The 12,451-nt window shown below is 44.0% G+C and overlaps 1 protein-coding gene across 4 annotated transcripts in view; it reads right to left on the minus strand.

Annotated features, from left to right (window-relative positions):
- Nucleotides 1–12,451, minus strand: part of LOC110504812 (ras-GEF domain-containing family member 1C) — a 41,690-nt gene that overhangs the window by 456 nt on the left and 28,783 nt on the right. For 2 of the 4 annotated variants that reach the window (XM_036970140.2, XM_090219441.1), the window contains exons 3-14: nt 11,861–11,983; nt 11,625–11,762; nt 6,659–6,883; nt 4,770–4,844; nt 4,072–4,170; nt 3,453–3,555; nt 3,296–3,375; nt 2,005–2,100; nt 1,816–1,911; nt 1,501–1,624; nt 1,318–1,390; nt 1–935 (exon numbers count right to left, since the gene is read on the minus strand). The exon at nt 1–935 is cut by the window's left edge and continues 456 nt beyond it. In XM_036970140.2, the coding sequence (XP_036826035.1) occupies nt 884–935; nt 1,318–1,390; nt 1,501–1,624; nt 1,816–1,911; nt 2,005–2,100; nt 3,296–3,375; nt 3,453–3,555; nt 4,072–4,170; nt 4,770–4,844; nt 6,659–6,883; nt 11,625–11,762; nt 11,861–11,983 (1,284 nt within the window). In that variant the 3' untranslated portion in view covers nt 1–883. Of the gene's footprint in view, nt 936–1,317; nt 1,391–1,500; nt 1,625–1,815; nt 1,912–2,004; nt 2,101–3,295; nt 3,376–3,452; nt 3,556–4,071; nt 4,174–4,769; nt 4,845–6,658; nt 6,884–11,624; nt 11,763–11,860; nt 11,984–12,451 lie in introns of all 4 variants that reach the window. The other 2 variants (XM_036970139.2, XM_090219440.1) reach the window with 1 other exon arrangement.

Consider the following 12,451-nt stretch of genomic DNA (forward strand, 5'->3'; position numbering starts at 1 on the left):
AAGTAGTCTTTAGAAGTAGTCTTTAGAAGTAGTCTTAAGAAGTAGTCTTTAGAAGTAGTCTTTAGAAGTAGTCTACAGTAGTAGTCTTCAGTAGTAGTCTTTAGTAGTAGTCTTCAGTAGTAGTCTTCAGTAGTAGTCTTTAGTAGAAGTCATTGATAGTAGTCTTTAGAAGTAGTCTTTAGAAGTAGTCTTTAGAAGTAGTCTTTCGAAGTAGTCTTTAGAAGGAGTCTTCAGTAGTAGTCTTTAGTAGAAGTCATTGATAGTAGTCTTTAGAAGTAGTCTTTAGTAGTATTCTTTAGAAGTAGTCTTTAGAAGTAGTCTACAGTAGTAGTCTTAAGAAGGAGTCTTCAGTAGTAGAGGACCAAACACAGTCCGGCAGCTAAGTGGGCAAGCCAGCGCCCTTCACATCATAGTTACTCTTACTTTTAAAGGATTCTAACAGTACAATAGAAAACTTACACAAGGCTTTGGAGAGAAAGAAAGATGAGAGAGGGAGAGAGAAAAAAAGATGAGAAAGAAAGAAGGAAAGAAAGAGGGAGAGACAAAGAAAGATGATAAAGAGTAAATAAACACCAAGATTGCGGGATTGATCTATCCCTTATTATGTACCCCATGTACAAAAGTCAAACCAAAGGTATTGTACTCCCCCAGTTAGTGTGCATACAGTAGCTTCACTTTTCACTGCTTGTTGAACTTTGTTCTTCCATTGTGTTTTTACTGGTCATGATGTTGATGAATCCTGTTCATCATTCTTGTTTCATCACTTCTATTCTTCATGTGTAGAAAAACACCTCGGTACCAGCTAGGCTCCTTCACAGTTTGTTTTAGATGCAGTGATTCCACTCCCTCCCTCCCTCCCTCCCTCGCTGGGCTGGCCTGAGGGTTAGCTGCCATGGTGCTCTTTTAGCTCTTTTGTCTTCACCAGAATATTAGACCTGGAGACAGATAGGAGGGAAAATACAGGTATTTTAACAAGCTAAGACTATGTCACTCATTAGACTACATCACTGACTCATTAGATTACATCACTGACTCATTAGGTTACATCACTGACTCATTAGGCTACATCACTGACTCATTAGGTTATATCACTGACTCATTAGGTTACATCACTGACTCATTAGGCTACATCACTGACTCATTAGATTACATCACTGACTCATTAGGTTACATCACTGACTCATTAGGCTACATCACTGACTCATTATGTTACATCACTGACTCATTAGGTTACATCACTGACTCATTAGGCTACATCACTGACTCATTAGGCTACATCACTGACTCATTATGTTACATCACTGATATCTGTCATACCTGAGTGCTTTCCACCTGTCCTTCTCCACCTGGTTCTCTGGGCTCTCACTCTCATAGGATGCCAGGTAGAGGCCTAGGGATGAAATAAATAAATAAATATGATATGTGACTATAATGTTTAACTGTAATGTGTGATTAAATGTTTCTACTTTAAGGCTCATGTTAGGTGAGACCGTGTCTTACCGTCCTCACTGAAGATGGGAGCAGTGTGGAGGTAGTGGAGGATGCTCCTGTCTGTCTCAAACGGACACTCTATCTGTTTCCACGTCATAAACTCTCCCACCTGGCGAGCCAATTCCACAAATTTCTGAAAACAAAATCAAAAAGCAGAGAGAGTGAGAGAGAGAGAGACGAGAGAGAGAGAGAGAGAGAGAGAGAGAGAGAGAGAGATTGCTTTGGCAATGTAAACATATTTACCATACCAATAAAGCCATTTGAATTGAATTGAGAGAGTACAATCCACATTTGTATGTCTCACTATGAACTTTTCAGCCTTACCGCAAAATGTACATGACCATTGGGCAAGCGGTTGGCACATCCCTCATTCAGGAAGTATATGTCTTTGATCAGTAGGCTGAAGAAGGGAATCACAATCTAAGAAAAAGAGAGAGAGAGTTAATGATGTGTGTCCTTGGTTTCAGTGCATGAGTAGGGGTCAGGTAAGGATAGTTACAAAGTGAATGATACCTTCTCCCTGATACTATTAGCAGTCTGGGACCTGTGGACGGCTCCCCTAAGTGCTGTTCTGTAGTTGTAGAAGTTTCCAGTAGGGTCCATCTGATGCTGTATAGTAAAATAAAATAGTTTATAAGTCAAATGAAATAAACATGTAATTGTCACATGCGCCAAATACAACAGACCTTGAAATGCTTACTTACAAGCCCTTAACCAACAATGCAGTTTTAAGAAAGTATTTACTAATTAAATTAAAGTAAAAAAAGAGGATAACAGAGGATAAGTTCATTAGAGTTACCTCTGCTACAGAGGATAAGTTCATTAGAGTTACCTCTGCTACAGAGGATAAGTTCATTAGAGTTACCTCTGCTACAGAGGATACGTTCATTAGAGTTACCTCTGCTACAGAGGATAAGTTCTTTAGATTTACCTCTGCTACAGAGGATAAGTTCATTAGAGTTACCTCTGCTACAGAGGATAAGTTCATTAGAGTTACCTCTGATACAGAGGATAAGTTCATTAGAGTTACCTCTGATACAGAGGATAAGTTCATTAGAGTTACCTCTGCTACAGAGGATAAGTTCATTAGAGTTACCTCTGATACAGAGGATAAGTTCATTAGAGTTACCTCTGCTACAGAGGATACGTTCATTAGGGTTACCAGCCTCAGAAGTTGCAGCCCAAATAAATGCTTCACAGAGTTCAAGTAACAGACACATCTCAACATCAACTGTTCAGAGGAGACTATGAATCAGGCCTTCATGGTCAAATTGCTGCAAAGAAACGACTACTAAAGTAAACCAACAATAAGAAGAGACTTTCTTGGGCCAAGAAACACGAGCAATGGACATTAGACCGGTGGAAATATGTCCTTTGATCTGATGAGTCTAAATTTGAGATTTTTGTTTCCAACCGCCATGTCGTTGTGAGACGCAGAGTAGGTGAACGGGAATCTCTGCATGTGCGGTTCCCACCGTGAAGCCTGGATGAGGAGGTGTGATGGTGTGGGGTTACTTTGCTGGTATTTAGAATTCAAGGCACACTTAAACAGCATGGCTACCACAGCATTCTGCAGTGATACGCCAACCCATCTGGTTTGTGCTTAGTGGGACTATCAATTGTTTTTCAACAGGACAATGACCCAAAACACACCTTGAGATGGTTTGGGATGAGTTTAACAATTCATCCCAAACCAATGAACAATGAACTTTAACAACTACTGTTTAATAATAATAACAACAATGAAATCATACAAATTCTAACAAGGTATATATCTAAGGCTGTGCTGGTTGGCTAGCCTTACCTCCAGGATGAAGAACTTGGCAGTCTTGGCTTTGCCCCACGTCTTCTTCAACCGAGACACAGGACTCATATTCATACCAGCTAGAGGAGCAGACACAAGTCAAATATCGGTGTTTTGCCAAATATAGTAGTATTTGGGTCATGTATGATGTACTCACAGATGATGGCCATGAGGGAGTTGAAATTGCCAATGTTGAAGCACTCTCTGGCCACGTCGATGAAGAACTCAATCACCTGGGCTCTCTGTTTCTTCTTAGCAGGCTGAGAGGAGATAGACACAGGCTGCTAGTAGGATATAATGGATGTAAATGACATGCAAAATAATACAGTATTTGTCCCAGGGCCCGTATCTAGTATCAGTTTTGCCTTTTAGATCATAATGAATAGGATTATATGGAGAGGTTGGGACCTGATCCTAGATCATCATTCCTACTCTGAGACGCTTTGTGGATACAGGCCCTGGTCTGGGAAGAAAGTATCAATGCCTCACAAAAGGGTAGAGGAGTGTAGTAATGTTACATGGCCAGCAGGTGACACTAAAGAACCATGAATGAATCATCAACCTCAGTGAGGAAAGACTGGCATAACATAATATATCATAATACATGCCATTTAGCAGACGTTTTTATCCGAAGGGACTTACAGTCATGCATGCATACATGCTTACGTATGGGTGGCCACGGGAATCAAACCCACAGTGCTTACTTCACAAACACCATGTTCCACCAAATGAGCAATACGGGACCAGAACGAAGAGAATAACGTGAAATCATTTACCATACAGATCTCAGTAGCTACCAGGTAGCACAGCCTGTTGAACCACCTGACATAAGCCTCCAGGTTAGTGGTCTTCTTCTTCTGCTCACTGAAACACGGCTGCTGGGACACAAACACAGAATACTGCAAATCAGGACCAGACAGGGCCTCTCTCTCTCTCTTTCTCTCTCTCTGTCATTCTCTCTCCCCCTGTCTCTCTTCTCTCTCTCTCTCTCTCTCTCTCTCTCTCGCTCTGTCTTGTTTCTCTGTCATTCTCTCTCTTCTCTCTCTCTCTCTCTCTCTCTCTCTCTCTCACTCTCGCTCTGTCTTCTCTCTGTCATTCTCTCTGTCTCTCTCTCCCTGTCTCTCTTCTCTCTCTCTCTCTCCCACTCTCGCTCTGTCATTCTCTCTGTCATTCTCTCTCTCTCTGTCTCTCTCTCCCTGCCTCTCTCTCTCTCTCTCTCTCTCTCTCCTCTCTGTCATTCTCTGTCTCTCTCTCCCTGTCTCTCTTCTCCCTCCCTCTCTCTCTTCTCCCTCTCTCTCTCTCTCTCTCTCGCTCTGTCCTCTCTGTCATTCTCTCTGTCTCTCTTCTCCCTCTCTCTCTCACTCTCTCTCTCTCTCTTTCGCTTTTCAAAAAGTAAACAAATGATTTACACAACGGTGTACTATAATGTTATTCCTACTGAAAAGGTTTTGATATGCAGTATATTATACTATACCTGAGTGCTATCTAGTGGGTCTTTCTGAACAAAGGCTTGGACAAACTCCTCAGGACCGATATAACTGAGATGTTCCTGAAACAGAGAGAGCAGAGTAGAGCGACATGGCCGTGCATATTAACTAGATTCATCTCAGTAATAGAAGCCAAGCAATACAGGAAGTCATGAATCATTGAGAAATCGCACATTCCATTGAAGCAACAGCTGACCCCTGGTATGCACAGGCTAAGCAACGCAAATCAAAAATACACAAACATAAGAAAACACACATACTATGTCACTGTTGTTATATCAACAAAGAGAATCACCCACAGCTACAGTACATCTTCACCCACAGATTGACCCAAACTCTGAAAGGAATGCAGCCAAGAGATGAGTGGTGTCTGTGTTTCACAAATCTGTCCCAACATTTAGTGGGAGCCCAAAGTAAGCCGCTTCCCCTTCCCTCACCCTGTGTGTGTGTGTGTGTGTGTGTGTGTGTGTGTGTGTGTGTGTGTGTGTGTGTGTGTGTGTGTGTGTGTGTGTGTGTGTGTGTGTGTGTGTGTGTGTGTGTGTGTGTAAAGCTGTCAGGTCACATACATCAACTGTGGATGTATTCCCTTAAAGTCACCAGGCAAACCACTGACTTTGAGATGATGTCACGCTTTTCAGACCAGAATACACGCTTACTCAGGCCTATGGAGGATGGCCCTAGAGCTAACAGAGGACCATTCAAAGCCTGTTACTCAGCTGTAGGCTTGAGCTAACAGAGGACCATTCAAAGCCTGTCAATTAGCTGTAGGCTAGAGCTAACATAGGACCATTCAAAGCCTGTTAATTAGCTGTAGGCTAGAGCTAACATAGGACCATTCAAAGCCTGTTAATTAGCTGTAGGCTAGAGCTAACATAGGACCATTCAAAGCCTGTTAATTAGCTGTAGGCTAGAGCTAACATAGGACCATTCAAAGCCTGTTAATTAGCTGTAGGCTAGAGCTAACAGAGGACCATTCAAAGCCTGTTAATTAGCTGTAGGCTAGAGCTAACAGAGGACCATTCAAAGCCTGTTAATTAGCTGTAGGCTAGAGCTAACAGAGGACCATTCAAAGCCTGTTAATTAGCTGTAGGCTAGAGCTAACATAGGACCATTCAAAGCCTGTCAATTAGCTGTAGGCTAGAGCTAACATAGGACCATTCAAAGCCTGTTAATTAGCTGTAGGCTAGAGCTAACATAGGACCATTCAAAGCCTGTTAATTAGCTGTAGGCTAGAGCTAACAGAGGACCATTCAAAGCCTGTTAATTAGCTGTAGGCTAGAGCTAACATAGGACCATTCAAAGCCTGTTAATTAGCTGTAGGCTAGAGCTAACATAGGACCATTCAAAGCCTGTTAATTAGCTGTAGGCTAGAGCTAACATAGGACCATTCAAAGCCTGTTAATTAGCTGTAGGCTAGAGCTAACAGAGGACCATTCAAAGCCTGTTAATTAGCTGTAGGCTAGAGCTAACAGAGGACCATTCAAAGCCTGTTACTCAGCTGTAGGCTAGAGCTAACAGAGGACCATTCAAAGCTAATACAGCTGTTAATCAACCAAATGTTAGATCTAAATATCCCCTGGTTTGTTTGGAAGATTTAGGTGCTCCATCTCTCTCTCTCTCTCTCTTTCTCTCTCTGTCTTGATTCTCCACTTTATTTCTGTGTCTATTCCTTTCTCCCCTCTGCGTCCTCTCTCTCTTATTGTCATTTATCTCTCATCGTCTTTCTCTGTCTTTGCCTGTTTGCCTTCCTCTTCCCTCCCCCTCTCTCCTCTTCTCATCATCTCTCCCTTCGATCACACCCTTATCTCATTCTCTTTCATCTCTCCTCTCTCTCCTTTTAATTCCTTCCTCACATTCTTCCTACCACTCTTCTTACCAGTTCCACATGGGTGAGTTGCTGTGCCAGTGTGTATGGGTCATTGCAGATAGACAGTATATCCTTCTGGATAGGTGGAGGCTTGGTCTTGAAGCCCACCAGCTTGTCTGAGATTGAGGAGACTGAGGAGGCATTCACTTTGACAATGCTCTCCTCTCCCTGGGCGATGGCTGCCAGCTTCTGGTTCAGGGTCTGCAAAACCTGGTTCAGTGTCTTCCAATACGCCTGGAAAGGACATATATGCTTTAGAATGATTAGACAACTAATAATAATCATGATCAACACCATCATTATCATTCTCACCCTCCTCATCATCACCACAATCATCATAACGACCACTGTCAAACGCTCCCTAAAACACTTCAGCGAGCAGGCCTTTCTAATTGACCTGGCCCGAGTATCCTGGAAGGATATTGACCTCATCCCGTCAGTAGAGGATGCCTGGTTGCTCTTCAAAAGCACTTTCCTCTCCATCTTATATAAGCATTCCCCATTCAAAAAATGTAGAACTAAGAACAGATATAGCCCTTGGTTCACACCAGACTTGACTGCCCTTGAACAGCACAAAAACATCCTGTGGCGTTCTGCATTAGCATCAAATAGCCCCCGCAACTTTTCAGGGAAGTCAGGAACCAATATACTCAGTCATTTAGTCAGTTCAAACAGAAATTTGCTTCCTGTAGCACTAATTCCAAAAAGGTTTGGGACACTGTAAAGTCCATGGAAAATAAGAGCACCTCCTCCCAGCTGCCCACTGCACTGAGGATAGGAAACACTGTCACCACCGATAAATCTACGATCATTTCAATAATCATTTTTCCACGGCTGGCCATGCTTTCCACCTGGCTACCCCTACCCCGTCCAACATCTCAGCACCCCCTGCAGCAACCCCCCCCCCGCGCTTCTCCTTCACCCAAATCCAGAAAGCTGATGTTCTGAAATAACTGCAAAATCTGGATCCCCACAAATCAGCTGAGCTAGACAATCTGGACCCTCTCTTTCTAAAATTATCTGCAGAAATGGTTGCAACCCCTATTACTAGCCTATTCAACCTATCTTTCTGAGGTCTGAGATCCCCAAAGATTGGAAAGTTGCCGCGGTCATCCCCCTCTTCAAAGGGGAGACACTCTAGACCCAAACTGTTATAGACCTATATCCATCTTGCCCTGCCTTTCTAAAGTTTTCGAAAGCCAAGTTAATAAACAGATCACTGACCATTTTGAATCCCACAGTACCTTCTCCACTATGCAATCTGGTTTCCGAGCCGGTCACGGGTGCACCTCAGCCACGCTCAAGGTCCTAAACAATATCATAACCACCATCGATAAAAGACAGTGCTGTGCAGCCGTCTTCATCGACCTGGCCAATCACCACTTTCTTATCGGCAGACTCAATAGCCTTGGCTTCTGAAATGACTGCCTCGCCTGGTTCATCAACTACTTCTCAGATAGAGTTCAGTGTGTAAAATCGGAAGGCCTGTTGTCCGGACCTCTGGCAGTCTCTATGGGGGTGCCACAGGGTTCAATTCTCGGGCTGACTCTTTTCTCTGTATATATCAATGATGTCGCTCTTGCTGCTGGTGATTCTCTGATCCACCTCTATGCAGATGACACCATTCTGTATACATCTGGCCCTTCTTTGGACACTGTGCTAACAAACTTCCAAATGAGCTTCAATGCCATACAACACTCATTCCGTGGCCTCCAACTGCTTTTAAATGCAAGTAAAACTAAGTGCATGCTCTTCAACCGATTGCTGCCCGCACCCTCCCGCCCGACTAGCATCACTACTCTGGACGGTTCTGACCTAGAATATGTGGACAACTACAAATACCTAGGTGTCTGGTTAGACTGTAAACTCTCCTTCCAGACTCATATTAGGCATCTCCAATCCAAAATTAAATCTAAAATTGGCTTCCAATTTCGCAACAAAGCATCCTTCACTCATGCTGCCAAACATACCCTCGTAAAACTGACTATCCTACCGATCCTTGACATCGGCGATGTCATTTACAAAATAGCCTCCAACACTCTACTCAGCAAACTGGATGTAGTCTTTCACAGTGCCATCCGTTTTGTCACCAAAGCCCCATATACTACCCACCACTGCGACCTGTATGCTCTCGTTGGCTGGCCCTCACTACATATCCGTCGCCAAACCCACTGGCTCCATGTCATCTATAAGTCTCTGCTAGGTAAAGCCCCTCCTTATCTCAGCTCACTGGTCACCATAGCAACACCCACCCGTAGCACGCGCTCCAGCAGGTATATTGCACTGGTCATCCCCAAAGCCAACACTTCCTTTGGCTGCCTTTCCTTCCAGTTCTCCGCTGCCAATGACTGGGACGAATTGCAAAAAACTCTGAAGCTAGAGTCTTATATATCCCTCTCTAACTTTATTCATCAGCTGTCAGAGCAGCTTACCGATCACTGTACCTGTACACAGCCAATCTGCAAATAGCACACCCAACTACCTCATCCCCAAATTATTACTTACCCTCTTGCCCTTTTGCACCCCAGTATCTCTACTTGCAAATCATCATCTGCACATCTATCACTCCAGTATTAATGCTAAATTGTAATTATTTTCACCTCTAGGGCCTATTTATTGCCTACCTCCCTACTCTTCTACATTTGCACACACTGTACATAGATTTTTCTATTGTGTTATTGACTGTACTTTTGTTTATGTGTAACTGTGTTGTTTTTGTCGCACTGCTTTGCTTTATCTTGGCCAGGTTGTAAATGAGAACTTGTTCTCAACTGGCCTACCTGGTTAGATAAAGTTTAAATAAATAAAATAAATAATCATCATTATCACCATCACCGCAATCATCATCATCATCACCATCACAATCATCACCCCCAATATCATCAGCATTCTCCTCCGCATCATCATCACCATCATCATCACAAAATCATCAACATCATAATCATCACCCTCATCATCTCTCCAGACTACATCCCTCTCCTTCACAGTTTTACACTCCTCTTTCACACCATCGTGCATGTGCGAGCATGTGTCCCTTTTCATCTGTGTGTGTGAGTGTGTGTTGTGTTCCCCACAGTGTGTGTGTGTGTGTGTGTCCCTCCCCCGCTGAGCTGTGTGGCTGTAAGGCTGGTGGTTGGGGCCGGTAGGTCGAGTCTCAGTAAATCACCCATAGCGTGTCATAAATGACCTGAAGCCAGAACACTGCCTGGGCCCTGCTCTGCAACCACAAATAGCTGCAAATTCATCACCATCACCCTCCTCTTGCTCTCTCTCCATCCCTCTTCTTCCTTCTTCGCATCCACCCCCTTTCATCCTACTCCACTTCCCCTCCCTGCTCTTCCTCCCCTTCCTGCTCTCCATCTTCCATCCCTCTCTACCTCCCCCTCATCCCCATGCCCCCCTAATCCTTCATCATCATCCATTTCTTTCTCTCTTTCCTTGAGGTTGCAGAGCCAATGCAAGAACCCCTCCCCTCGTTGCTCTTTCTATTCTCTATCTCTCCCTCTCAATTTCAATTTAAGGGGTTTATTGGAAAGGGAAACAACTGTTAACCTCTCAAGTGAAGAATCACTTTCTTTTAGGTGGTTGTAGAATTTAAAGTCTCTTTTCTGGATTTTGATCATTTTGTGTGCAGTAGCACATACCCTGTCTTCTCTTGAGAGCCAGGTCTGCCTACGGCGACCTTTCTCAAAAGCAAGACTATGCTCACTGAGTCTGTACATAGTCAAAGATGTCCTTAATTTTGGGTCATTCATAGTGGTCAGGTATTCTGTGACTGCATAATCTCTGTTTAGGGCCAAATAGCATTCCAGTTTGCTCAGTTTTTTGGTCAATTCTTTCCAATGTGACAAGTAATTATCTTTTTGTTTTCTCATGATTTGGTTGGGTCTAATTGGGCTGCTGTCCTGGGGCTCTGTGGGGTCTGTTTGTGAACAGAGCCCCAGGACCAGCTTTCTTAGGGGGCTCTTCTCCAGGTTAATCTCTCTGTAGGTGATGGCTTGTTCATGGCTTGTTTGGGAATCGCTTCCTTTTAGGTGGTTATAGAATTTAACGGCTCTATTCTGGATTTGGTTAATTAGCGGGTATCGGCCTAATTCTGCTCTGCATGCATTATTTGGTGTTTTACGTTGTACACAGAGTCTCAATTTGGTGTTTGTCCCTCATAATGGGTTCTAGAACTGATTCAAGTATTTTTAGTGTATAGTGTAAGTGATTCGTCATAGTGAAGGCGTAGATCCAGGTTTTTTGGGTCTGTATCTTTTTGGTTGGATGGGTTAATCATTTTGTTTCTTAGGTTTTTGCATTCTTCATCAAACTATTTGTCATTGTTGTTTATTTTCTTATAGGGGTGTTAGTGGGCTGACTGTGAACGCTCTGAGAGACTCTGGGTTGAGGTCAGTGATAAAGTATTCTACAGTACTACTGCCAAGGGATGAGCTATATGTGTACCTACCATAGGAGTCCCCTCGAAATCTACCATTGACTATGGACAGACCCAGCGTGCGACAGAGCTGCAGGAGTTGTGAGCCATCTCTCTCGCTCCCTCTCTCTCTCTCTCTCTCCCTCTCTCTCTCCCTCCTCTCTCTCTTCTCTTGCCCCCCTCTCCCTCTCCTTCGCTCTCTCTCTTTCTCCTTCCTCTCTCTCCCTCTCTCTTTATTTCATTCTTTCTCTTCTCTCGCCCTCCCCTCTCTCTCTCTCTCTCTCTCTCTCTCTCCGTCCTCTCGCTCGCTCGCTCTCTCCCTTCTCTCTCGCTCTTTCTCCCTCTCTTCTCTCTCCCTCCTCTCTCTCTCTCTCTCTCGTTCTTTCTCTACTCTTTTCTCTCCCAATATCCCGCTCTCTCCTGTAATGCAGTAGAAGATGAATGCATAACATTGCACTGTTTTGTACATTCAGAGTGCCACACCCCTTCACCCGACTGAGTCTCCTTTCTGAGAGTATGGAGGGTAGCCTCTCATACTCCCTCCCTCCCTCTCACCTCATCACAGGGTGCTATCCTGTGGATGATATCTTTGAAAAGGCCCACCATCTTCTGGTCTCTGAAGTCTGTGGGAAACGTCTCTGTCCACTCAGTCAGCAGCTGCAGGATCTTGGGACCAAACTTCCTCACTTTAGCCTGTGAGGAGACACAGTCAGAGTCACTGGGATGGAAAGTTTGGGTTTGTGTGTGTGTGTGTGTGTGTGTGTGTGTGTGTGTGTGTAAGCAGTGCTGACCGTGTCCAGTGGACTCTGGTCCAACTGTTGTTGTTTGATGCAGGTGTCACAGAGTCTGGCCAGCAGCTCAGGAGGAGAGATGAACAGACGAGCACTCAGCAGGAATGTAAACACATAGGCTTTCTGTGGAGGGAAACAATGGGTTAAACACATAGGCTTTCTGTGGGGGGAAACAATGGGTTAAACACATAGGCTTTCTGTGGGGGGAAACAATGGGTTAAACACATAGGCTTTCTGTGGGGGGAAACAATGGGTTAAACACATAGGCTTTCTGTGGGGGGAAACAATGGGTTAAACACATAGGCTTTCTGTGGGGGGAAACAATGGGTTAAACACATAGGCTTTCTGTGGGGGGAAACAATGTGTTAAACACATAGGCTTTCTGTGGGGGGAAACAATGGGTTAAACACATAGGCTTTCTGTGGGGGGAAACAATGTGTTAAACACATAGGCTTTCTGTGGGGGGAAACAATGGGTTAAACACATAGGCTTTCTGTGGGGGGAAACAATGTGTTAAACACATAGGCTTTCTGTGGGGGGAAACAATGGGTTAAACACATAGGCTTTCTGTGGGGGGAAACAATGTGTTAA

This window comes from Oncorhynchus mykiss, chromosome 25, assembly GCF_057628025.1.
Source record: "Oncorhynchus mykiss isolate SJ-2025 chromosome 25, ASM5762802v1, whole genome shotgun sequence".
NCBI classification, from domain to species: domain Eukaryota; kingdom Metazoa; phylum Chordata; class Actinopteri; order Salmoniformes; family Salmonidae; genus Oncorhynchus; species Oncorhynchus mykiss.